At 41.6% G+C, this 23,652-nt stretch overlaps 2 protein-coding genes across 7 annotated transcripts in view; one reads left to right on the forward strand and one right to left on the reverse strand.

Moving 5' to 3' along the window:
• Positions 1-734, forward strand: part of lrrk2 (leucine-rich repeat kinase 2) — a 32,734-nt gene extending 32,000 nt beyond the window's left edge. For 4 of the 5 annotated variants that reach the window (XM_058076667.1, XM_058076669.1, XM_058076670.1 and 1 more), the window contains exon 51: positions 627-734. The gene's annotated coding sequence lies outside the window, so the exon portion shown is untranslated. The remainder of the gene's footprint in view (positions 1-626) is intronic. The other variant, XM_058076668.1, reaches the window with a different exon arrangement.
• Positions 735-1,785: 1,051 nt separating this feature from the next.
• slc6a15 (solute carrier family 6 member 15) lies at positions 1,786-21,646 on the reverse strand. Of its 2 annotated transcripts, XM_058075931.1 has the most exons (12): positions 21,479-21,646; positions 19,316-19,784; positions 13,507-13,664; positions 12,575-12,701; positions 12,321-12,502; positions 6,202-6,312; positions 5,349-5,590; positions 5,043-5,241; positions 4,728-4,920; positions 4,488-4,647; positions 4,174-4,336; positions 1,786-4,104 (listed from the first exon to the last, which is right to left on the reverse strand). In XM_058075931.1, the coding sequence occupies exons 2-12, from the start codon at positions 19,614-19,616 to the stop codon at positions 3,712-3,714; spliced, it is 2,229 nt and encodes a 742-aa protein (XP_057931914.1). In that variant the 5' UTR covers positions 19,617-19,784; positions 21,479-21,646; the 3' UTR covers positions 1,786-3,711. The 2 variants fall into 2 exon arrangements, with proteins under 2 accessions (XP_057931914.1, XP_057931915.1); XM_058075932.1 differs by lacking the exons at positions 1,786-4,104; positions 4,174-4,336; positions 4,488-4,647; ... (2 more) ...; positions 5,349-5,590; positions 6,202-6,312 and adding exons at positions 6,353-10,380; positions 10,479-10,517.
• Positions 21,647-23,652: the final 2,006 nt, after the last annotated feature.

A 23,652-nucleotide genomic window follows, 5' to 3' on the forward strand; every position in this document is an offset into this window, starting at 1 on the left:
CAACCAGGAAGTGAAAAGGCGTCTCACCATGTTGCATGAAGGTTAGGCGTTGAAGGGAAATGTTAACTTGCATGCACCCCTATAGAGCAGCTACACACAATAACCTGCGCAGAAAACTTTACTTATTTATGTTTTAGCGTTGTTGTTTAGACATTTTTGCTAAATATATACGAGTATACGTTATGCTCGAAATGTATCTATTCACAAAAAGTCCTTTTTCTTTTTTTTTTTGTTGAGAAACGATATTTTGCTCAACCTACCTACGTATGTTCTACTGCTGATTGCTAAGGAACGCTTACTAAATGGTAAAAACCTTTTTTTCTGATGAAAGATGAGCACCTAATCCTTCATTTGGTAGGTGTTTGTATAGTAATAGTATAGTATAGTATAGTATAGTATAGTATAGTATAGTATATAGTATTTAGTATTTATACAGCCGTAACACACAATACCACCTGTGTAAAAATGGTCTAAAATGGTCAGTACTGGAGAGGTTGTTTTTAGGAAAATGGCTGGGATTTAAGTTTGTATCAAACTTAAATGTAGGTACTCCAGAGAAAACACATAAATTACCAGCATAAACATACCTCCATTCATATTTTACCTTGTTTTGGGTTTTTTTCCAGCATGTTCATGGAAAAGGGATCAACTTTTCTTTCCAGATGAGTGCGTCAGGAGAGCGGACGGAATTGGAATGTTTACCTCAGCTGTCAACAAAGACTATTTTTATTCAACATCAGTGTTTTTTTTTCCCCTCAACTTTGCTGACAAATGTACTTTTATGAAATAATAAGCTACGTTTGAGTGCCATGAAGACAATGGTTGACTTGCGAGAACGAGATATATTCATTTAAAGGGAATACATGCTGACAAAACAAGCCATTCAACGCATAGCTTAGCATTAGTCGTGAAACAAAAGCTAAATGAGACTTTAGGAGTTTTTATTCACTTGACTGTCATTTGTGATTTTGGAGTTACGTTGCTCAAAACGACCAAATAGCAACAACACTAAACTAAATGTATTTTTTTTAACTGGAAATCCATCATTTGCGATTTTCAATCTTCTCTTTTTTTGTATTTTGTTTTTCATCACGATTCGTGTGACCACCATTCTTGTCTCCTAATAAACACTACCACCTTTTATTTACTCTCCTCCTCTTCTGCAACACATTTTCTACAATTAATAACAAAATATAACTGGACAAACAAAACTTTTTTTTATATTTAACCAAGTCACATTTTGAAATTTTATTGCAGAAATTCATTTATTACTGTCAAGTCTGGAACCAGGCTGCACAGCAAACACGAATGGTTAGCACACAGGCCTCACGGCTAGGAGTTCCGAGTTCAATTCCACCCTCGGCCATCTCTGTATGGCATTTGCATGTTCTGCCCGAGCATGCACGTGATTCCGGTTACCACACATTCCCACATTCCAAAAACATGCTGGGTTAATTGGTGACTCCAAATTGTCCATAGGTATGAATGTGAGTGTGAATGGTTGTTTGTCTATATGTGCCCTGTGATTGGCTGGCCACCAGTCCAGGGTGTACCCCACCTCTCGCCCGAAGTCAGCTGGTATAGGCTCCAGCACCCCCTGTGAGAATAAGTGGTAGAAAATGAATGAATGAGTCTGGACCCAATCAACCGCTATAAACTGGATTTAGCAATCCATATGTTGGGTTTCCTACATGGCTATCATCACACATTTTCCTTTCAATTTGAAATTGATGTTGAAGGTTACTGAAAATGCACAAGTAGAACAAAAAGAAGCGTGAGTCATGTTTTGGACCATATTTGATGTTTAATTGGACAGAGGGAAGAAAAGACACTGCTGCATCTTGAAGCCATTTGATGGAATGAAAACAAGAACAAAGTATTTACAAAGAGGACCCACAATCACTTTTGTAAAAAAAAAAAAAAAAAGAAAGTTAACAAAGTTATTAATCTTGATAATGATGATGATTGGAAGTGCTCATGAAGCTTTAAAAAACATGGTGTTCTATCAAGATAAATATATTTATATTATATTTACAGAATACCTTAACTATACAACAGAATGTATTCTATAAACATATTTCATGACGTAGGCACACGTTTGTCTGAGACCACCACTTCCTTCTTCGGCCTCAAAACACCTTTGATGACCTCCTTGCCGACTTATTGCTTACGCTTTCTAGGTCTGCATTCTGCTATTTGACCACCAGGCGGCAGCAAGGAGGCGCCGAGTTCACGTCATTAGGCACACCTGCACCATCATAACCAACACAATACAAGCGTATGAAAGCACAATAGTCGAGTAGCTCCACCAATAATCATAGTTTCATAATAATCAAGTTTTTTTATTTGGCAAATCCAAGTCAAGTCCCTAGTACTGTATTTGGTCATAAGTCCAAGTCAAATCTCAAGTCGTGTAAAAATGCGCCTAAATGCTGCTACTTGGCCTACTAAGAATACTGCACAGCTAAGACATTCAAAGCATCTACTCTATTATTATCCCTCCTTTATGTAGTACAGTGTCAGTACTGATTAGTTGTCATGTGATCACTTTAACGGTGTACTGCGATGCAATATGAAGAAAACACACAATAACATCTTTTATGTCGATGATACATGAAAACATGCCCCTGTCCTTTCACTCAAACCTGGTAAACCTGCAACATGAACCTTATGTGGTCAACAATGAACCTGTAACCTGCCTTAAATGGACAATGGTCAGTAGGTGGCAGCAGTGGACCATAGATGAACAAACGTCACCTGAACGCAGCTCCATGCAAAAGTAACATTCAAATATCCAGTTAGAAAGCTGGTAGCAAGCCTTCCATATGTGCTAATGTGACTGACGTATCCCGGGTCAAATGTGATACGGTCAATCCATTCTCCTTTTGTTGTTGTTTGACGTTTTTATAACCAAACGTAATTAGCGTGTACACCATGTGTAATGTGGTTACCGTGTCAAAAAGAGGGAACGACATCGCGCTCGTCGGCCATTTCAGTCATGAAACAGTCAGCCTGGAAACAGTCATGATGGCTCACCAGTCCCAAAACACAAGTCAAGTCAGAAGTCTTTTGAGCACAAGTCCATGTCAAGTCTGAAGTCTCTCTGTGTGCCACTTAAAGGGGACCCATTATGCTTTATCCACTTTTCTGACCTATGAATGTAGTTAGAATGTTGTATTAAACCATGGCAGAGTTTCAGATAATGAGGTTTGCGTGGGTGGAATAAATGAAAACAGTAATACAAGGAAATACAGCTGGAATAGGCGCAGACGCTGGACAATCTAGAACGCTTTCTGTGCAGGTTTTCGTGTGTAGCTGCTCTATAGGAGTCCACAAGTCAATACCAAGGGCCGAAAAAATGATGAGCATAATAGGTCCCCTTTCAGTACGACCCGAGTTTGAGTCCGAAACTCGAGTCCCCATCTGCCAATAATGACACTTTATTTATTAAAATCAGGCATGGGTGGGAAACCTGTGGCAAGTGGGACGTCTAAAGCCCGCCATGGAAAACCCACAAAAAATAAACACGTTTAGCGTGAAGGCGTTCCTCAAGAAGTGTCCTGCGACTCTGTAAAGGTGTTCCTAATGAAGTGTCCTGCAACTTAAAGATGGCAAAGAAGAAGCTATAAGAGGAAATGAAATGACGCTAGGATATCTACAAGGGCCGTGCAGCAACATCGACACACAAAGAATAGCAGCGAGCGCGTCGGTCTACAAGTCCGACTCGGGCATGTCCGGCACTTCGGTCATCAAGTAGCCTATCCCGTAACGACCATTGGGGGCCGCGTCTGCCTGGGGACACCCACCTCCAGCCCCGGTGCTGCCATGCTTGCGGTAGATGCTGTTAGTGGGCGGCGGCGAGGGCGCCTCGCTGGACGTCTTGCCTCGAAGCAGTTTAGCGTCGTCGCCCTCGCCCGGGCTCGACTCCTCCTGGATGATGCGCCCCTTCTTGTAGGACACAGCCGAGATGCCGCCGGCACTGTCGTCAAGGACGTTGAAGTATCGCAGGAAGAAGACCACCGGCACGGGCAAGATGGCCAACACCACCAGGGAGATGCAGACCACGACACCCCACACCGGAAAGCCCAGCTTCTGCTCTTCGGCCTGGGGGGACGGCGTGTTAGTCGTGTAGAGAAGACAAACGTCACTGAGCTTCCAAAGGAACCAACCAACCTCTTCCTGTATCCAGGCGCTGTAGACGGGCGGTGACATGGTGAGCTGGATGAAGCTGGAGCAGAGCAGCACCAGCAGCAGGATGGGCGTGATGAACTTCCACATGTAGTAGTAGAAGCGATATGGCGTGAAGCCCAACATGTCCTTCAGGTCCTCAAAGAACCTTGGAGGGGAGAACACACATAAGGTGATGGAGGTATTGTTGGCTACAAGGCAGAACTTGATGCGCTTGTTTTGCATAATGTGGTAGGATGCGGGCCGCACGCCATGCCAGGCGGTGAGTGCTTGAAAAGTATGCAAATATTAGAACGTACTTGTCCATGCCGTAGAACCAGGCGATGGCCGTGTTCTCCAGGATAACCACGATGAGGAGCGGCAGCGTGGCTGAGTAGTCGTCGAACATGGTGACAAAGTAGTTCCCCGAGCGCTGAACGAACACCAGGCCGATGGAGAAGGCCAGCACGCAACATCCCACTGCACGCATCAAACGCCTCATTCAACGACCACGCTATAACTTCAAACTCTCATCCATGCATTGGTTGGATTGGTCTGACCTGTCAGAAGCTCCTTGCGTACTTTGAAGGTGTCAATGAGGGGTGTGAGGATGCCCTCAATGGTGCCAAACATGCTGCCCAGGCCCAGGTTCACCAGCATGAGGAAGAACATGACTGACCAGAAGGGTGAAGCGGGGAAGTGGGTCATGGCCTCTGTGAAGGCAATGAAGGCCAATCCTGTACCTTGGACCGCCTGGATGGAGGGAGAGGTGGAGAGATGGAGAGAGGGAAGACCAAACCCGAGCAATGTTGGCTTTTATTTACAAGCACCAAAATGTTTCCATATTGTGGGTTTAGTATGTGTAAGTGATGTACCTTGTTGAGCTCGTCCTCGATGCTGCAAGAATCCAGGCCCAGTTGAGTGAACTGCTCCTCCTTGACGTCTTTGATGATGTTTATCATCAGGTGGTAGTCGGCAGTGCTGAGACTGCTGCTGTGGCTGAGGTTGATGTGCTTGGGAATCACGCTCTCTTCGATGCCATTTCCAAGCAAGTCCACAATCTTTTTGCTGTGCCTAAAAAAAAAAAAAATACAGAAGTCAACATGTAGCTCATTGTACAGACACTGTACAATGTGAGATGCATTCAGGCTTCAAGATACGTAGGAAAAAACTCCACTCACAGTGCTACACATTTACTAATCATGATGTTGGCCTTGAAGCCCAACACGGCAAAGACCACCAGGGTGGCCAACACGGACGTGAAGAAGTTGATGAAGGACACCAGCACGGCGTCAAAGTGGCAGTTGTTGTCACGCTTGTTGTAACTGGAGAAGGCGATGACGCCGCCGAAGCCCAGGCCCAGGGCGAAGAACACCTGCGTGGCTGCCTCGCGCCACACTTTGGCCTCCAACATGATCTCCAGCTAAGGGGACACACAAAGAGGATACGGTGGGGAGTAGAACAGCGGCCTCTGCTGGCAAACGTGGTAAGTACAGCATACAAAGGTTTGGACAGGCTTTCTGTTGCTAATTTCATTTTAGTGATGTATTTTATTGCTTCATTTGAGGACTGTGACTCCAGGTGGGTGTATTGATCAAATGTCATTATTATCAATCTCTTCTGTTTATTTTTTCACAAATATGGTTTTTGTTTTATTTTTCTAATACACATACTAAATACGTACATATGTACATAAAATACATGAACCAAACTCTTCAGTCAAATATCTGCTTGATTACATGAAATCTGCATCCTGCTGTCATGGTGACAGAGGCTGCTGCAGACATGGATACACCCTCTGAGGAGACATTGGTGTGTTACTGTAACACGTCAGCCTATCACAGTCGAGACTTGTTTTGGATTGAAGACATTTATTTATTTATTTTTCTCCCTCTCAGACAAGATTGGATCATTTCACTTATGAAATATGTATCAGAAAATGCTGTGGCCTCCGCTTTTAACACGTGAAGTTTTGATGCATTTTCCCTACAAGAAAGAGAACTAGAAGCGGGATCAAAAGATGACGTTCAATACCTTGGGCGTGAACATGTGGCGGATCCCATCCATGGAGCCCTCCAGGAACAGAGAGCGAACCAGGAAGCAAATCAACACCACGTACGGGAACAAGGAGCTGAAGTACATCACCTGAAAGCAAACACAACAACAGTTTGACATGTGCAGACAGTTTAAAGACAATCAGGTAATCAATATTATCACATTATCCCACAGAAAATAATTATGTTTCAGGTTCTATGGTTATTGTCACACTTACAAAACACTGGGGCTGTCAAATGATTCATTTTGTTTGTAACATCAGCGGTAAGGGAAGATGTCAAGCTAAACAAGGAGTCCTATTGGACCTTTTTGGCCCATGTGACTCAGAGGCAGCTGACTGGTGCAGGCCTCCCAAGTGGTCTGTGGCTTTGGCTGCAAAGACAAAAACCCAAGACGTGGGAATTCAGGAAAGCCATACAGAATGACTTCCAGACAGCTTCGAAAAGATTCCGGACCACTATCCGCTGTCTCTGGAGGGAGAAGCAGTAAACTGTCAACACCGTGTATAGTGGCGATAGTGTGCTGCTGATGTTGACTCGAGATGTGGAAGGAATACTTCGAAGACCTCCTCAAACCCACAGATGAGGAATGAGGAAGCAGTGCCTGGGGACCAACTCTCCCATCTCTGGGGCTTGATGTTGCCGAGGTGGTCAAAAAGCTCCTTGGTTTCAGAGGCCCAGGTGAGATCCTCCTGGTCGTGGAACTGTTGACCAACTGTCCACTCTTGGCAGGGATCTTGAGGGTGCATGGGAGCAAGGTTTTAAGAACATACAACTCACTAACCACGTGTGCACCGTACGATACATGCAACCACTCCTGACCAGGCATGGCGTACTACCACATTAAGCACACATTTTCAGCTTGGCAAAGTGAAAATATTTGTGACAAAACGCTGAAAGCTGGCCAGCTGCGACCTGGGTCTGTTCTCAGCACAGGCAAAGCACACCCGGCACAGCGGTAAATTGGCTGACAAGCGCACAGTGCCCACACGTCACCAAAACCTCACAGGCAGGTTTTTTCAGAGGGTCGGGCACATTTCAATGGAATAAGCAATCACAGCAACCGCTATTTAATGTAAGCGTCTGAACCAGCATGTACATTTTTGCATTAATTGTCCCATCAGATGGGACTCTACCTAACGACTCTATGGGCGAGAGGCGGGGTACAACCTGGACTAGTCGCCAGCCAATCACAGGGCACCTATAGACAAACAACCATTCACACTCACATTCATACCTATGGACAATTTGGAGTGGCCAATTAACCTAGCATGTTTTTGGAATGTGGGAGGAAACCGGAGTACCCGGAGAAAATCCACACATGCACGGGGAGAACATGCAAACTCCACAAAGAGATGGCCGAGGGTGGAATTGAACCGCCGTGCCGCCCAACAACCGCCAATGTTATATTAATCTTTGTTTTTCAGCGTTTTTGCTGTTTGCTGCTCTACCCAACACGTCCCCTCCTGCCACCCCGCACACGGTGAATCAGAGCAATGGCTCCAGTATGTGCTGCTTGTGGACTGTCATGGCAAGAGGACGCACAGGACACACAGGAGGCAGGTTTGAAACTCTATCAACTACTAAACGTCTACTGCATAGAAACACACTCACTGATGTTAGTCGGACTGAAGCTACAGATGTCTGCCATCTCCTGGTGTAAAGTAGTAACGTCATGAGGCACCATATTTGCAGTTACAGTATGGCTTGTTCAATTCAGATTTTTTTCATTATTTCATGGGGGTGTGTATGTAATCACAAAACGCTGAAACTCGGAAGGCTGTGACCTCTGGACTATGGGTAAGATGGTGACACAGCACCTACAACAAGAATCCATACACCCACCCACCCATGACACTGATCCAGCCTGTCCTGGGTCTTCCCCAAGGCCTTTATACTGTATTTCCATTAAGCTTTGTTGACAATGATAATGGAGTGTTATTATTATTATTACTATTATTAGTCTTGGCTTTGTGCCCTTGTTTGTTCCTTCCCTACAAACTAATATTTGCTGTACTCACACTGTTAAAAAAAAAGTCAGTAGAGTTCATTGTGAAATACTGCCAAACAGTGACAGTAAATTACTGTAAACTAAAAAAAACATAAGAAATTGAAAAAAACTTTTTTTGCACATTTTCCAATACTCAAGTACATATACTCCACTGTTATATGTGCCCCGAGTTCATTAATAAATTTTTTTTTCGTTAATCTTCATTTTTATTTATCTCAACTCTACAACAAAAACGTCTCTAGTCCTCTCGTCATCACAACACTTCCTCACTCAACAGATAGCGAGATGCTTTCACAGACACCCCGAACATCACATCATGTGATTGAGCTGCCGAGCTGGTCGCTAACTGCCTCTAAGTTAGCATGCTATTTCACTGTGTTTCGTGTACTGCTTACAGCTGAGATGTTATGTTGCTAACTGCTAGCTTTAGAAGCATTGCAGTAGGGTAGAAGAATATGATTAATTATTCTTAATAACATATAGTTAAAGGCAAATTGAGCCAATAGGCCAATTAATCTTAAATGACATAGTGTTATTGAAGTCCTCATTGCTCATAATAAAACAATTCAAGTCTGATTCAAATAATCTGCTATTCAAGAAACCATCCAGCCATGCCTCCGTCCATTTTCCATCCATGTCGCTTATCCTCACTAGGGTCAAGTGGGTATGCTGGGGCCTATCCCAGCTGACTTCAGACGAGAATTAAATAAACCAGTGGTAGGTAAATATATTTTCAGACGTGTGTGCCTTCTCTTAAATTGATTTAAATTTTCAGTTTATTTGGCGCTGTTAATACATACAAATATACATAACATGTGCTAAGTGACAAGCACAATCATAGTTGTCATAAAGAGAATATTCTTATTGCTATACACTACCTAAAAAAAGCCGGGTACAGTATACACTTACAGGTGAACTTCATTTGACTTTCTTAAAATTTTTGAAATGCACATGTCCAGTTGCTCGGTCTTTCTGATCAACTTGCTGTTCCCAGAGGTCATGCTCCCTGGTTTCTTATCACCAAGTCACACTTCTCAGAAACAAGTTCAAATTCTTCTGCATCAACAAAAAAACCTCCATCCCTCCTCCCTTTTTGGCCACATTCTTGACAATGAATCCAAGCCAAAAAAAGAGCATGTATTGCCATGGCAACCTGGTCCTTTCACACTCACCCACGTTCACACAAGGATATTCCAGAGAAAAAAAAGGCTTTGTGCACACAAAAGGGAGAGAGGTTCCATTAATATTCTTTTGTGGTGCATGCTGTTGGTTGTACTTCAAACACGCCTTAGGGGGCCACTCCTCCAAACTTTGGACCATTTTCTACTTGCAAAAACGCGGTCCAGAAATGTAGCTGGAGGACATTACGCTGTTTGTGTTGTGCTGTAAACACTAAACCTAAAAATAGAATAGTGTCAGGGGGCGATAGCGCTGGACAAAGACTGTGGCTATCAGTGGCATTTCACACCGTGAAGGCAAAATAGGGACGTCTGGCACGTCTCTTCAAGATGGCCCAGATTTAAGCGCCTCCACTGTGGAGGGTATCCATCTTGTTGTTTCTCAGCCCGCCATGTTGGAGGACGTAAGTTGAGATAAAAGCTGATCTAACGTGAAGACATTCAAGATTTCAGCTGCAGACTACAAAAAAACTTTGCAAACGAATAGCAGGACTAAAATCCTTTGACTAAGAATACACGTAGGAGATACTAAAGCGACCACATTTGAACTTGCCTGTTAAGGCAGCAACCTAGATGAGTTGTTTGCTCAGCTGTGATTTAGCAAATTAAATTAGGGGTGTAACAGTACATGTAATGGCTATAGGATATTTAGATCACGTGTCTCCTCTGTAAAAAAAACACAGTGCACACAGTGTAGTCCAGCCTTTGGCTAGCAGGAGTCATGGCTAGTGTTTCTCATGCATTCATTTATTTGTGGCAGACTGCTCATTACCACATCACAGCATGAGACTGTCTGTGAATGTAGCTTGTCATTACAACTCTGCTTTTTAGCACACCTGATACCTGGTCACCTGGTCTGCTAGGAAATAATGTTGTTGTTTAGTAGACTTAGTAGGCATGAAAGCATGTATCGTTCTCTCAGCAAGCAGTAGGTACTTCTGTAGGCCCCGCACTCAAAAGGCGGCTCCGTCTTGTTTGTGACATAAAATAAAAAACAACAACAAAACAAATCAACATCAGAAAGTTTGTTCTAAACCTATTGTTCTACTTTTCATGTGTTTTACTCACTTTTTTCTCTCCTACAATGTTATTCCTCTCCTACAGCGTCTATTAAAATTACAATCACATGTATAATGGACAATTATGCAAATTGAACAATGGTCTCACTTGAACACTGAAAGGGGACCTATTATGCTCATTTTTTAGTTGTGGCTATATAGCTGCACAGAAAGCTTTCTAGATTTACCAGAGCCTGCACATATTCCAGCTGTATTTCCTTGGCTTTCCAAAACGGTCTGTTTTAAATGATTCCACGCCTCTGGGCATGCTGTACAGCTAACAGGTTGTACAGCTTGTATACAGGCAAGCCCATATAACGAAGTCTGGCTCACTGTGACATCACAGTGAGACGGTATTAGAAAAAAAACTCTCTGAAACCGAGCATTCAGATCTATCCCAAACTTCTTTCAGGGATCACTTCCAAATGCAGAAACCTCATTATCTGAAACTTTGACATCATTTAACATGACCATAAAACATTCAAACTACATTTGTAGGTCAGTGGAAAAGTGGAAAAAGCAAAATAGGTCCCCTCTAACTTTCATCGATTAAAAAATTACATAATCATTCCCATCGTTTAAACAGTTACAGTCTGTAATGTTGAACTTTCCTGAAAGAAACCTTGTAAACTATTCATTATTATTTCATAATTTTTTTTTTAATTTATAATTTGAGAATTTCATTAGTAGCAGCTTTTTTTCCATTTCTTGATTAGCTTCATCCTTAAAGCGGTTTACACAAATGCTAAGCAGTTTTCATTCATTAATTTTCTACCACTTATCCTCATGAGGGTCGCGGGGGTGCTGGAGCCTATCCCAGCTGTCTTCGGGCGAGAGGCGGTGTACACCCTGGACTGGTCGCCAGACAATCACAGGGCACATATAGTAGACAAACAACCATTCACATTCACATTCATACAATTTGGAGTCGGCAATTAACCTAGCATGTTTTTGGAATTTGGGAATAAACCGGAGTACCCGGAGAAAACCCACGCATTCATGGAGAGAACATGCAAACTCCACACAGAGATGGCGAGGGTGGAATCGAACTCGGGTCTCCTAGCTGTGAGGCCTGCGTGCTAATCACTCGGTCTCTGTGCAGACCGCTAAGCAGTTTTATGTTTTGCATTTTCATCTCTTAACTAAAATGAACTCAAATGTGACGTTAAGCCCCAAGTACATACTTAACCGTCAATATGGCATACTGTGATTATTATTTTTTCATCATTATTATTGAGTAGTGTAAGACCAGAGGAGTGAGAAGATCAAATAATCGCTACATTATGGTGGTAGACTGTAGTTGTGACATAAGAGGAGGGGATAATAGCAAACTCAGCTGCCAAAAGAATCAAAGATTATTCCCAAAGATTAAATAGTGTTCCCATTTTTCCAATTATCACCGGCTTGACTTTGACCCTGGAAGCGGCTAATGCTCGTCATATGACACGAGAAATGGCTGCCCAGGGAAGCGGTGTGTACAAACGACAATGAGCTAATCCTTCCGGATGCTAGTCACGCTACTGTCAGCTTTGAAAGTCCAGGTTCAGGCAGGTAAAATGAACAGAAATCACATGAGCTACCAGGATGACAAAGAAGACCTCATGGTTGGGGCATTTTGGGACAAGGCATCCATACAAAAAGCTAGCGTTCGGTAAGCTCACGCCTTAAAAGTGAGCTAATGAGTGTGAGAGGATTTCCAAAACAAGAAAAAGTCTTTTGTTTGGGTCACTGTTCCAAATATCCAGGATACAAGTGCTATATTTAAACCGCTATGCAGGCCAGGCTGCAGTGTAGTAAGACCTTTCCTCCAGTTGTACAAAAGCAGGGCAAAAAGCAAGGGCTTTTTCCTTACCTTCCCAGAGGACTGGATTCCCTTGATCATGGCCAGGCACACCATGGACCAGGCGGCCAGAAGGCACAAGGTCATCTTCCAGTTGAGTCCTCCGCTCTCTGAAATGTTGTTGGAGATGTCCAGAGCCTCGCGGTACCAGTAGAAGGTAGTGGCCGAGCTCTTCTCACACTCGGGCACCACGTCTGCGCGTAGACACTGGTTAATGTTAAGCATAACTTATAGTAAGTCTTGGGCTTAGTATGATTTGCTCCTACATGTGCTGTTCTTGTTCTTGACAAGCGGACACTCATGCCACGGCAATGGCTGCTGGAAGGACTGCGAGAAGTAGAAGAGACTCCAGCTGATGATGACATTGTAGTAGAGAGCCACAAAAAAGCACACCTATGTGACAGATGCAGAACATCATTGTCAATGATCTTTAATGATTGGTTAATACACAGGCCACAGGCATATACGCTAAACATGACACTTTGATGATCAAAAACTTGTAACTGGCTACTCTGTTGACTTTTAAAAAGTTATTGTATGTTTTGTGGGTCGATCGCAGCTTTTGTCTTGACTTTAATGTACGCTAGTGTATATTCGTTTTCACCCCATGCACAACGCTACATGCAGTATTTCTGGCAATGGGCAAGCAGCCCATTCCATTTTAATGACAGTTCGTCTGCAGATAGATATTAAAGTAAATGAATCTTCCATATACAGTTTATCTTGTTCCATTGCTCTGGTCCACGAATATAAAAGGCTTTAATTTGTGCTTCATATTCCAAGCATGAATTGACTCAATGTGGTCCAAGACTCAATATAATATGATTTGAAATTGAAGATGAAGAAGTAATCTCCCTAACATGTATACGAATGAAAATATACCCAATATCATATAAAAAATGCAATTTTAAGCGCACACGTTCACTGTCAGAATTTTTCATCGCTAAAATACAGGTTTTGTAACATTGCCACATAATGTACATTGCTTAGCTTTCTACCACGATAAATTATAATATCTGAGATATGGGTTTAGCATTTGTAATTAGTTAGCATTGTTAGCAAACATAGCTGCCAGTTACACAAATTGTAACTAGCTGGGTAGCATGCTAATGTTGATATGAAATGCAAAGGTGTCAATATTATGGTAAAAAATCAGTTTCTAACAAAAATTTCCAGCATTTGTAAGTGTGTGACTCACCACGCAGCTAGCAAAGCCGATGCCCCCTAGGCGTGGGCTAATGTAATTCCACACCCCGATGCTGCCCCGCCGGATGCGCTGTCCCACAGCAAGTTCCAGAAAGAAGAGCGGGATGCCAATCAACACCAGCAGGATTAAGTAGGGCACCAGGTATGCCCCTAGTGACCACAATAAGAAAGTGTACTTAGAACAAGAAGAGGAAATACATTATTTCTCACTTGATACAACCATTTCTTCAGCCTTTCAGTTCTAATAATGTGCAAACAATAATATACTGTATACACCAAAAGTCTCCAGTTTGACTTTTAGCCCTGCTGGCTTGCCATAGGTAAGACAGTAAAGAAGATGGCTGCCAGAAAGGCCAGACATGTTGATTTCCTTTTCAGTTTGTTTGTTGCCAAAAGTAAATTTCCAAGAATAAAGTTGTGAATTTACAAGAAAATAAGTTCTAAGAATAAAGTCATAATATTAGGTATCATACGTGATATAGGGAACATAGAGCATAGCTCTTCAGGAAGGAAGGATACTTTCCTCTTTCTGCAGGCAAACTTTTATTTACAACGTGGCAGCAAAACAGATCAGTTGAGCAGAAACGGATTAGCATGTCTAGCCCAAGGCCAAAAGTCAGATAAGTTCCCCCTTTTCATAGCTGTCTCAGGCAATGCCTGTTACATAAAGTTACAAGTTTTTGTCTCGTAAATTATAGCCTGAGACAGGTATGAAAATGGCTTACCTATGCGACCTTTGCCATTGGGCAAATATAAAATTATGACCTTTTTTCTTGTAAATGTACAAGTTTATTTTTTTAAATCCAATGTGGCACTAATATGCCCTTGTAAAATGTCAACAATTTTTACCTGGAGTTTTTATGTTCTCGTGTTTTACAGGTACTTACAGATGGAACAGACGGAAGAGCAGATACCTAGCTCTAAATTTTTATACTAAATGGATGTTCGTTTGCTGTTAGCATTTTTTACCTGAGGACTGGAGCACAAGTCTTGTGCTGGAAGACACAGTTATCCCAATGACAGTGGATATTTAGTAAGTGTTTCAAGTGTTTCTTGATGGAAGTAGCGTATGCTCCTGGGTATGTGAAATCAATGCAGTCCTAATGACGTGCATTGTTAGCTGGCTCATACTAACTTGTTTTCTTTCATTAGAATGAACAGAAAAGGGAAAGAAATATATGTGTTTCACATAAGGGTTGTGGAAGTTTTTCCAAAAAGCACCCATGATGTCATTTGTGTAATCAAATAATTGAGGTAAGCACTAAAGGTAGAGTGTACAGTTACAGATGCTGCATATTACAAGCATGGTGCTCTTCCTAGAATTAAAGTTTTTCTCATTAAAGATGCCCAAAACTAAAACAGTCTGTAATAGTGGGTATGTCTTTCAGGACTCCTCTAATGTTTACGTCTGAGATGGAAGAAATGAGCGCCACAAGTGTAAAAAAAATAAAAAATACTGCAGATGTAGCTTGACTTATTTAGATACGTGTCAAAGCATAGCACAAACTGCCATGCATGTATTGCATTATGTTAGTTTAATCCTACTCGTGTTTATGGTATGGACAGACAGGACCTTTGTTTCTGAGTCATGCCGCCTGTCCTGGGCGGAGTTCATCCCAAGCAGGACGTTGCTGTTTTAACAATTACATCACTTATTTTAGTTCATTCTGGGAGAGGCTAAGACATCAGTCAGCATCAAACTTCCACCAACTGTGGTCTCCATTGTCTTTACAAACAGCAGCAAAAGCAAACACTCTTCTATTTGTGCCTTTTATCTTTACCAGAAATAGACTGAAAATGTAAGATCTTTTATTGTCTAAAAAAAAAAAACCTCACCAAGTGGCTGTCAATTTCCCATTCCTCATCTAGTAGGTATTTTACAGTGTGACTGATGGAAGCAAAAAGACACAATTTCAAGCGACCGTGTTGGAAAAGGGAGACATTCCCATTTCCTCACACCTAAACAGAAGATATCCCCATTTATCTTGGGGTTATCATGGCAACGCATTATGTTCTGGTTCAGCTTGGATTTTCCGTTCACAAATACAGTGCAACCTTGGCTAGCATTGTTAATACCTTCTAGAGCGTCTGACTCTTAATCTTAACATTACATTAAAAAAAAAAGTTTTTAATTAATCCGTTCAAAAAAGCCCAAAACATTTTATAGTTTTACATGCAATTACATGCAAACAATTTGAAGTATATAAATGATTAATGAAAGGGATAAATAAACATGTAAAAAAGGTTACTTTTACCTTCATTGAAGACTTGTTTGTTTACTAAAACAAGATCTGGCAGTGAGATCAACATGGACACCATCTCCATGCTTTATCATGAGTAGTGTTTCTCACCTTGTTTATCAAAATGCTGGCTCTTGGAAGCAAGGTGGGAAACACTACTGAATTCAAGAAATAACTCATCACAACAGAACACAAAGGTGGTGTTCATGTTGATGGACATTGCTGCTCCTGTTTGGACAGGATGTAGGAAGTCCACGAAACACTGAAGAAATAGGAGCAAAATCTGGAATCGGGATGGGTGATATTTTTTATATATCAGTATAAAGTCTTCCAGTGATTAAAAAAAATGACTTATACCGTGCCTCCAACATACCTGCAACCCTAGTGAGGATAAGCGGCATAGAAAATGCATGGATGGATGTACTTATACCGCATAAATGATAAACGTAAAGAAGCCGAGTTGCATGCCATGGCGGACTTTGACACATAAGAAGAACGAAATGCTGTCATCGTGAAGAGAAGGAACGTTCGTGTGGTGAAGCATTTACTCGCCATACCGCTCTAACTCTAAACACTAAACTGTCTCCTCCCCAACTAAACAGGTTGAATCTCACATCGTGAATGGAAGCTCGGTGGTTAGCTTAGTTTAGCATCCTAGAGTGGTTGGGCGCGTGACTCGGACTGGAGTATATCTTCACCACTTTGAACGAAGGAATTTGAACGCCCGATGATGACGTGCAGGTTCTGAGTAAAGATGGGAAGCACGTACATTCTTGTAACCGACTCCTCATACAGACATTCTCTACGTACAGGACACACTATCTACCTTCAAATTAAAAGCAATGTTTGCCATCTAACTGTGTAAACAAGAGTGCAATATAAAATATCTTTGCAGTTGGAATTGCATGGGTGACTGCATCTTCCTTAATCACAAACACAAGAATAACAGTTTGTTGAAGCTTATGTAGCATTATGTATGTGTGCCAAAGGTTCCCAAAGTAGGGTACCCCCATGGGTATGCAAATTGCTATAGGGGGTATGGGAATACAAATGAAAAACAATTGACATATCAAATGAAGAAATGAGGGATAATTTGATGATTATTTTGTACATTAAGAGTGTTTCATCTTGGAAGATTTTGATGTTCCAATTAATCACAATCAGGTGAAAACGTGGCCGTTGAGAGGGGATTCACCCAAAAATTAGGCTTTATTGCTGATTGCATGTATTTTTGTACAATCAAGAAGGGGAGGTAGACTGATTCCAGCCGGATAATCATTTAATCATCTTTATTATGCAAGTGGATAGGCTCTTGTAGCAATGTATGTGTGTGTGTGTCTAGAAGAGCGTGGGGTTGTCCAAAAGATGGATTTTGTCCAAAGGGGTGTGTGATCTTGTTGAGTCACACAACGCACACAAATGATTGTCATATACTTATACTCAACAAGCAAGATCAAAACAAGCAAACTGCTATGAGTGTTGAGCTAGCTTTTTTTTTAATGGTGCATTCATGTGCATCACATAACTCCTCGGGCACATGTTGCCGCTGCATTCACGTACACTTGGAAATCACAGAAAACACACCCAAATGTGCACATGCAATCCAAATCATGTGATATTTATAAAAATAACAACCTGTTGCTCACAGCAGTAAGACAATGTTAGAAAATGTTCTATTTATAATAGACATCAATGTTAAACACATTTTACTTTCAGGCAGATGCTGCTTTATCATAATTGCTAAACTTTACCCTTCAATTTGGTATGAAATGAATATTGACAACCACTGTTTAAGGCCATTCTCGCTCTCTCTCTCTCCCTCTCTCTTCCTTCAGGACTCATAATTCTGGTTATAACAACCTACAATACTACAGTACAGTAGTACATTTTCCATTTTGTTTTAAAGGGACACCATAGAAGGATATATTCCTTAATAGATGGAAGGCAATGATATAAACATGACACTGGTTTCTGCTGTGGTCTAATAATGCATTAACAGACATGCAGGGGTCTTATCAGGTTCCAGACGTGTCATTTTAATCAAATTACACATGAACACAGCAGGAGGACCAGACACATTTAAAACAGACTCCATCCTGGCTCATTCAAGAAATATGACCAACTACGTCATGTACTGGAAATCCTACTGTACACTTGTAGAATAAGAGGAAAAAGATTGCATACTTGCACAGCAGAATGTTCAGCTGTAGTGGTTTATAGCTTTATGATCAGAACTCATTTGCATCAAAACACTGAACTAATGTTTGTGAACTGTTGCTTATTTAAATGAATAATATAGAATTTTGTAGGGTTTTCGCTACAGTGCCACAGTAATATAAAAGTTTTTTTTGTGAAAACAACATTCACAATATGAATGGACATATATACTATATTGGGGTGACCATTACGGCGATGGTGAAAGTAGCGATGGCCGCGTGTCAGCTACGTCATGAATGTCGCTTTGTCACTGTCATATGACATTAGTCAGCAAAAAAAGTGGAGATGCAACTTTCATCTTTATTATTCCGATTATAGGTAAAGTCCGTGAGCGGTAAGATGCCTATATCTATAACAGAAGTTATCCATTCAGTTGTCAGCTGGTTCATGGCTTCACATCATGACCGCCACTATAAAAGTTTATTTTCTAAAAGTAATTTTTTTTACTATTATTTCTACTACTATTATTTCATGATGAATTGGAAAATGTGTCTATTGCTGAAAGAGTTTTAATATGTTTAATATAGACAAACAACCATTCACACTCACAATTTGGAGTCGCCAATTAATCTAGCATGTTTTTGGAATGTGGGAGGAAACCGGAATACCCGGAGAAAACCCACGCATGCACAAGAAGAACATGCAAAGTCCAAACAGAGATACCCGAGGGTGGCTAGCTGTGTGGCCTGCGCGCTAACCACTCGGTCGCTGTGCAGCCCTGTTTTAATGCGTATTTGTGTAAAATAATTGACTACAGGCAGTCCTTGTGTTCCCCGTTTCTTGGTTATTACAGACTGCCATAAATTACTAACACTATACAAAAAAAAAAAGAACGAGTTACCTAGGTGGAAGTGTGTGGCAGTCATGTGTCATTGCACTGACAAAAGACGTCACTTATAGTTTTTTTTATGTCTCCTCGAAACAGGAGGCAGGCTCTTCTAATGCGTCAACAAAAGGAAAGTGAAATGCTCAGAAAGTGGAGAAATGCCAATCAAAATTGGCAAAGCTCAAAGATAATCTTTGAACATGTGAAAGGATCTGCTCTATGAAATGGACAGTGATAACCAGGCAGTGTAGTGGTCCCATAATCTGAGACTTAATGGGAATTGAATTGAATAGGTTAAGACAGTAATGCTCATCTTTTACTGACAGAGCTGTTCATTGATATTTGCGCTTATAGCTTATATTGTTTCTAATGCCTTTCTCACAACGTCAATCAAGCAAAAAGCCTAACATTTTCACCTGCGTATGTATGTTTGTTTGCTAGCAGAACCCAAAATGTAACCAAGTGAATTCAAATGATTCAAGAATATCATAAATGGTGTTATGGTGTGCTCTACTCACCTCCTCCATTCTTCTGGCACAGGTAGGGGAACCTCCAGACGTTGCCAAGGCCTACAGAGAAGCCAACTTGGGCCAAGATGTACTGGAGCTTGCTGTTCCACGCCGGGCGCTCCTCCTCCTCGCCGTCTGAGCCGCCTTCCTCCACATCACACTCCTTGCCCTCGCCGTCATGGCCCTCGACGATCAGCGAGCTCTTCTTGAAGGAATCGTCGCAGGCGTCCTCGTTGGAAAGAAGGTCTCTAGCCGACTCTGTGACATCGTCGTCAAGCTCTCTCTTGACGGCCTTGCTGTTTTTGGGCATTTGATAAAGCAAACGGGGGCGAAGGATGGAATGTCTTTTTTTGTGTGGTCAGGGCAGGTGAAAAGTCCTCCTTTGAACTTCACTAACTTTTAACAGAGTTAATATTTGAGTCCGTAGAATATGGGTGAGTCTGTAGGTGGATTTATTTCGTCATTATCACCAGGAGATCTGTGGAGCACAAGTGGCAATTGAAGCAGACTTGAAAGAGAGTAACACAGGCCCCACGTGAAATTCACATGACTACAAAGCTAGAAAAAACATGACTAGTGATCTTTTCATTGGGGGTCATTGCTTTGTTGAGTGGGAGAGCATCAAGCACTGCGATGGAGACTATCATGTTTCCTCCTGAATAAATGATGGAGGGCAATATTTGCATACAAACCAAAACACTCCTTGTCCTCACAGCTCTGCACATACGCATCTGCTGTTAGGGCAGCTTCTAATGGACACCTCATTAGGTACACACTCCTAATGGTAATGGTTTAAATTTATTTCAACATGCACACAAGTTACAATGGAATACGCAGAGCTTATTTAATGTTGCAGTACATTAAGTCACTTTTTAATACATATAAAAACATATATACATATAAAATAGTGATAAGATAATGTGACATTATGGTGATGTAATAAATATGATTGTTTTCACAATCATCATAAATGGCCATCATATTAATAATCAATGTAATAGTAAAAAAAACAGATCTAAATAAATAATAAGGTTATGTAATTCAGAAATTGACTAACATTTTCAAGAAAAAATAAATGCACCTCGAAAGAATTAACTCAGATTTTTCTTTGTCTTTTTAGCTGTACTTCTTCCAAAAGAAGGATAAGCCAATGCTAATCCAATGCTGTTAACATTTTATACAATTAATACACTTTCACTTCTTTTTACAATTGTGCAAAAATACAAATATACTAAGTTTTGACTGGTATTAGTAATATTATTGTGGTTGTCGTTTTTTTAGTGTTGCTTTATTGTTTTTACCTAGTACTAACACTGCTTTGCACTTTTTATAATGGCCATGGTTTGACCCGGTAACAGATCATTTCTATTTCCATTGCTTCCCATAGGAACAAATCTTCCGAGATTTCATATGAGAGATGTTTAATTATCGCCAATCAAAAGTCCAATCAAATTGTATTGGATGCCATTATACGGTGTGCCTATAGAAGGGGCTGGTGGTGAGTGGCGGAAAAGACCCAAGGGTGGGGACCGCACCACGCGGTAAGGCACTGACTGTATAAAGATGCGCACCATCTTCCATTTCGACGTTCATCTTAACGCTATACATTTTTATCACAATTAATGTGCCAAACCGGATCTGTGGTGCAGGACAGAACCACTCCCGCGCCTTGTTGAGCGGAAGGATTATGTGATTAGTAGATTTACATTTTTACAGCTCACAGATTAGCCTGGTTAGTGCGGGGCAACGAGGATGCTGAGTAACCTTCACTGCGGCGTGGAAAAGGCAGAGATGACACGGTGGACTAGTTTATTACACGATGGCTACACAGGAAAAAAAAAACATTTCTAAAGCATACACCACACCACGCTTCCGCTTCAGATTAAGGCCTGCGCGCGCGTGGGTAAACATGAATAAATGATGATGGATCAATGCAAAATAATCACTTAAAAATTAAATATCTATTTAAAGACACTGGATTGTTGTTTGAGCTCACAATTTTAGCTTTGAGATAGAAATGAGCATCCTCCCTGCCTCCCAGGCTTCATGACGTCCATGTGATATTTCATCATTCTCGTTGCCATCATCATCATCATCACCACCATCATCATCACCATCACACGCTCTGATGCCATAGTCTGACTGCACACATACACACCTATGGAAACTCACCTGTGCGTCGAAAGCGATTCTTTTGTCTGAGGTGATGCGTCTCAAGGAATGAAATTGTGGACCGTCATGCATGGGGGTGACATGTTCCTTGCTGACACGCTGCTAGCCGGTGTGACTTTCTCATGCTCGAAGCCCTCACTTCTCCTGCCAGCCGCCCCGAACACTGCACCTATACGGGGGTGTTCTGACTATCACACGGCGCCCAGCTGCCGTTTCTCCGCTCATTACTCACTCTTTCATCTCACAATCTTCCGTACCCCTTATTATAATACGGTTAACTATTTGAAGTGTCGTTTTATGTATTATTCAGAATTTTATTTGTGTTTTGGTTTTCCAGACCCACCTTCTGTTTCTCCACTTGGTACGGTCCACTACTAGCTTGTCTTTGGAAAGGGGCTGGCGTTGAAGAAAGCAACGTGCCTCTGTTTGTAAACCTACCCTACATTACACATCTCCGAAATGATACCCAATATCCTTTTGAAACGCCAGGCGTTGGTCAATACATATTTATTTTTTTTCAAGAATTTAGGCTGTCTATCATGTATACATTGATTGTTATTCTCATTATATTAATGTCAAACCGCTTATTCATAAATTAAAAAGGTAGACGACAGGGGCAAACGCAAAATAACGTCCAAATACTCTGAACCACAGCAGAAAACAGATTAAACGGAAAACTGGTCAAATTTTACATCTTCAATCTATCAAGATTTTTTAAAGTATAGTATTTAATTCATCCTGGCTTGGCTAGCGCAGGCCTCACAGCTAGGAGACCCAAGTTCAATTCCACCCTCGGCCATCTCTGTGGGAAGTTTGCATGTTCTCCCCGTACTGGGTACTCCGGTTTCCTCCCACATTCCAAAAACATGCTAGGTTAATTGTCGACTCCAAATTATCTATAGGTATGAATGTGAGTGTGAATGGTTGTTTGTCTATACGTGCCCTGTGATTGGCTGCCGACCATTCCAGGGTGTACCTCTAAATGTGATGTTTTGTTATGGCCATGGTGTACAATTAATAGCTAGTGTTTTAATAGCTGACTTTTCCTACCTAAAATTGTCAGGCAGTGTCCCACATTAGAAATATACCCCTTCTTCCCTCTTGGACTTATTGGTAGGTGGCCACCCTAGGCCTGCCCCCCTTCAATCTACCTGCTCGCTCTTAAAACAAGATGAGATGACTTATTCATTCATTTATTTTCTATCGCTTTTCCTCACGAAGGTTGCGGGGGTGCTGGAGCCTATCCCAGCTGTCTCCGGGCGAGAGGCAGGGTACACCGGGTAGTGTGCTTTGGATCATGAACTGTTCGAAGCTTTCATCATACTTTTTTCTTGCCATCATTCTGGTAGAGGTTGATCTTGGTTTCATCTGTCCAAAGAATATTCTGGCTTTTTTAGATGTTTCTCAGCAAAGTCCAATCTACCCTTTCTATTCTTCAGACTTGACTGGTCTGTCCCTGCAGTGAACCCTCTGCATTTACTTTAGTGCAGCCTCCTCTTTATGGTAGACTTGGGTATTGATACGCCTACCTCCTGGAGAGTAGTGTTCACGTCACTGGCTGTTGTGAAAGGGTTTCTCTTCACCATGGAATTGATTCTGCCATCATCTACCACCATTGTCTCCCGTGGATGTCCAGGTCTTTTTCCGTTGCTGAGTTGACCAGTGCCTGGTTTCTTTCTCAGGATGTACCAAACTGTACATTTTACCACTTCTAATATTGTAGCCATTTCTCGGATGGGTTTTTTCTGTTCTCACAGTCTAAGGATGGAGAGCTCCTTTGACTGCATGTTGTCGTCACAGCAAAATCTTCCGAATGCAAACACCACACCTCAGATCAATTCCAGGCCGTATATCTGCTTAATTTATAGTGATATAATGAATGAATTGCCCAAACCTGCCCATGAAATAGCCTTTTGGTCAATTGTCCAATTACTTTTGGTCCCTTTAAAAAGAGGGTGGCCGATGTTAAAGAGCTGAAACTCTTAAACCCTTCCTCCAATTTGAACGTGAATACCCTCAAATGAAAGCTGAGAGTCTACACTTTATGTCCATATCCATTATATCATTATCTTTGGAGTATGTTTCAGTAAAAGGGTAAACTTGTGTCAGTGTCCAAATATATATGGACCTAACTGTATGTTCTATGGCTATGTACTCATGGAACCTACCAAAAG

Source organism: Doryrhamphus excisus, chromosome 6 (assembly GCF_030265055.1).
Source record: "Doryrhamphus excisus isolate RoL2022-K1 chromosome 6, RoL_Dexc_1.0, whole genome shotgun sequence".
In the NCBI taxonomy this organism is placed as follows: Eukaryota; Metazoa; Chordata; class Actinopteri; order Syngnathiformes; family Syngnathidae; genus Doryrhamphus; species Doryrhamphus excisus.

Excerpts from the sequence above, each read along its gene's own strand:
- slc6a15 (XM_058075931.1), bottom strand. The coding sequence starts at position 19,616 with ATGCCCAAAAACAGCAAGGCCGTCAAGAGAGAGCTTGACGACGATGTC. Across the intron at positions 5,591-6,201 it reads GCCACATGTTCACGCCCAAG|CTGGAGATCATGTTGGAGGC; the intron begins GTATTGAACGTC and ends GTGTCCCCTTAG. Across the intron at positions 4,337-4,487 it reads TGGTTCTACGGCATGGACAA|GTTCTTTGAGGACCTGAAGG; the intron begins GTACGTTCTAAT and ends CTCCCCTCCAAG.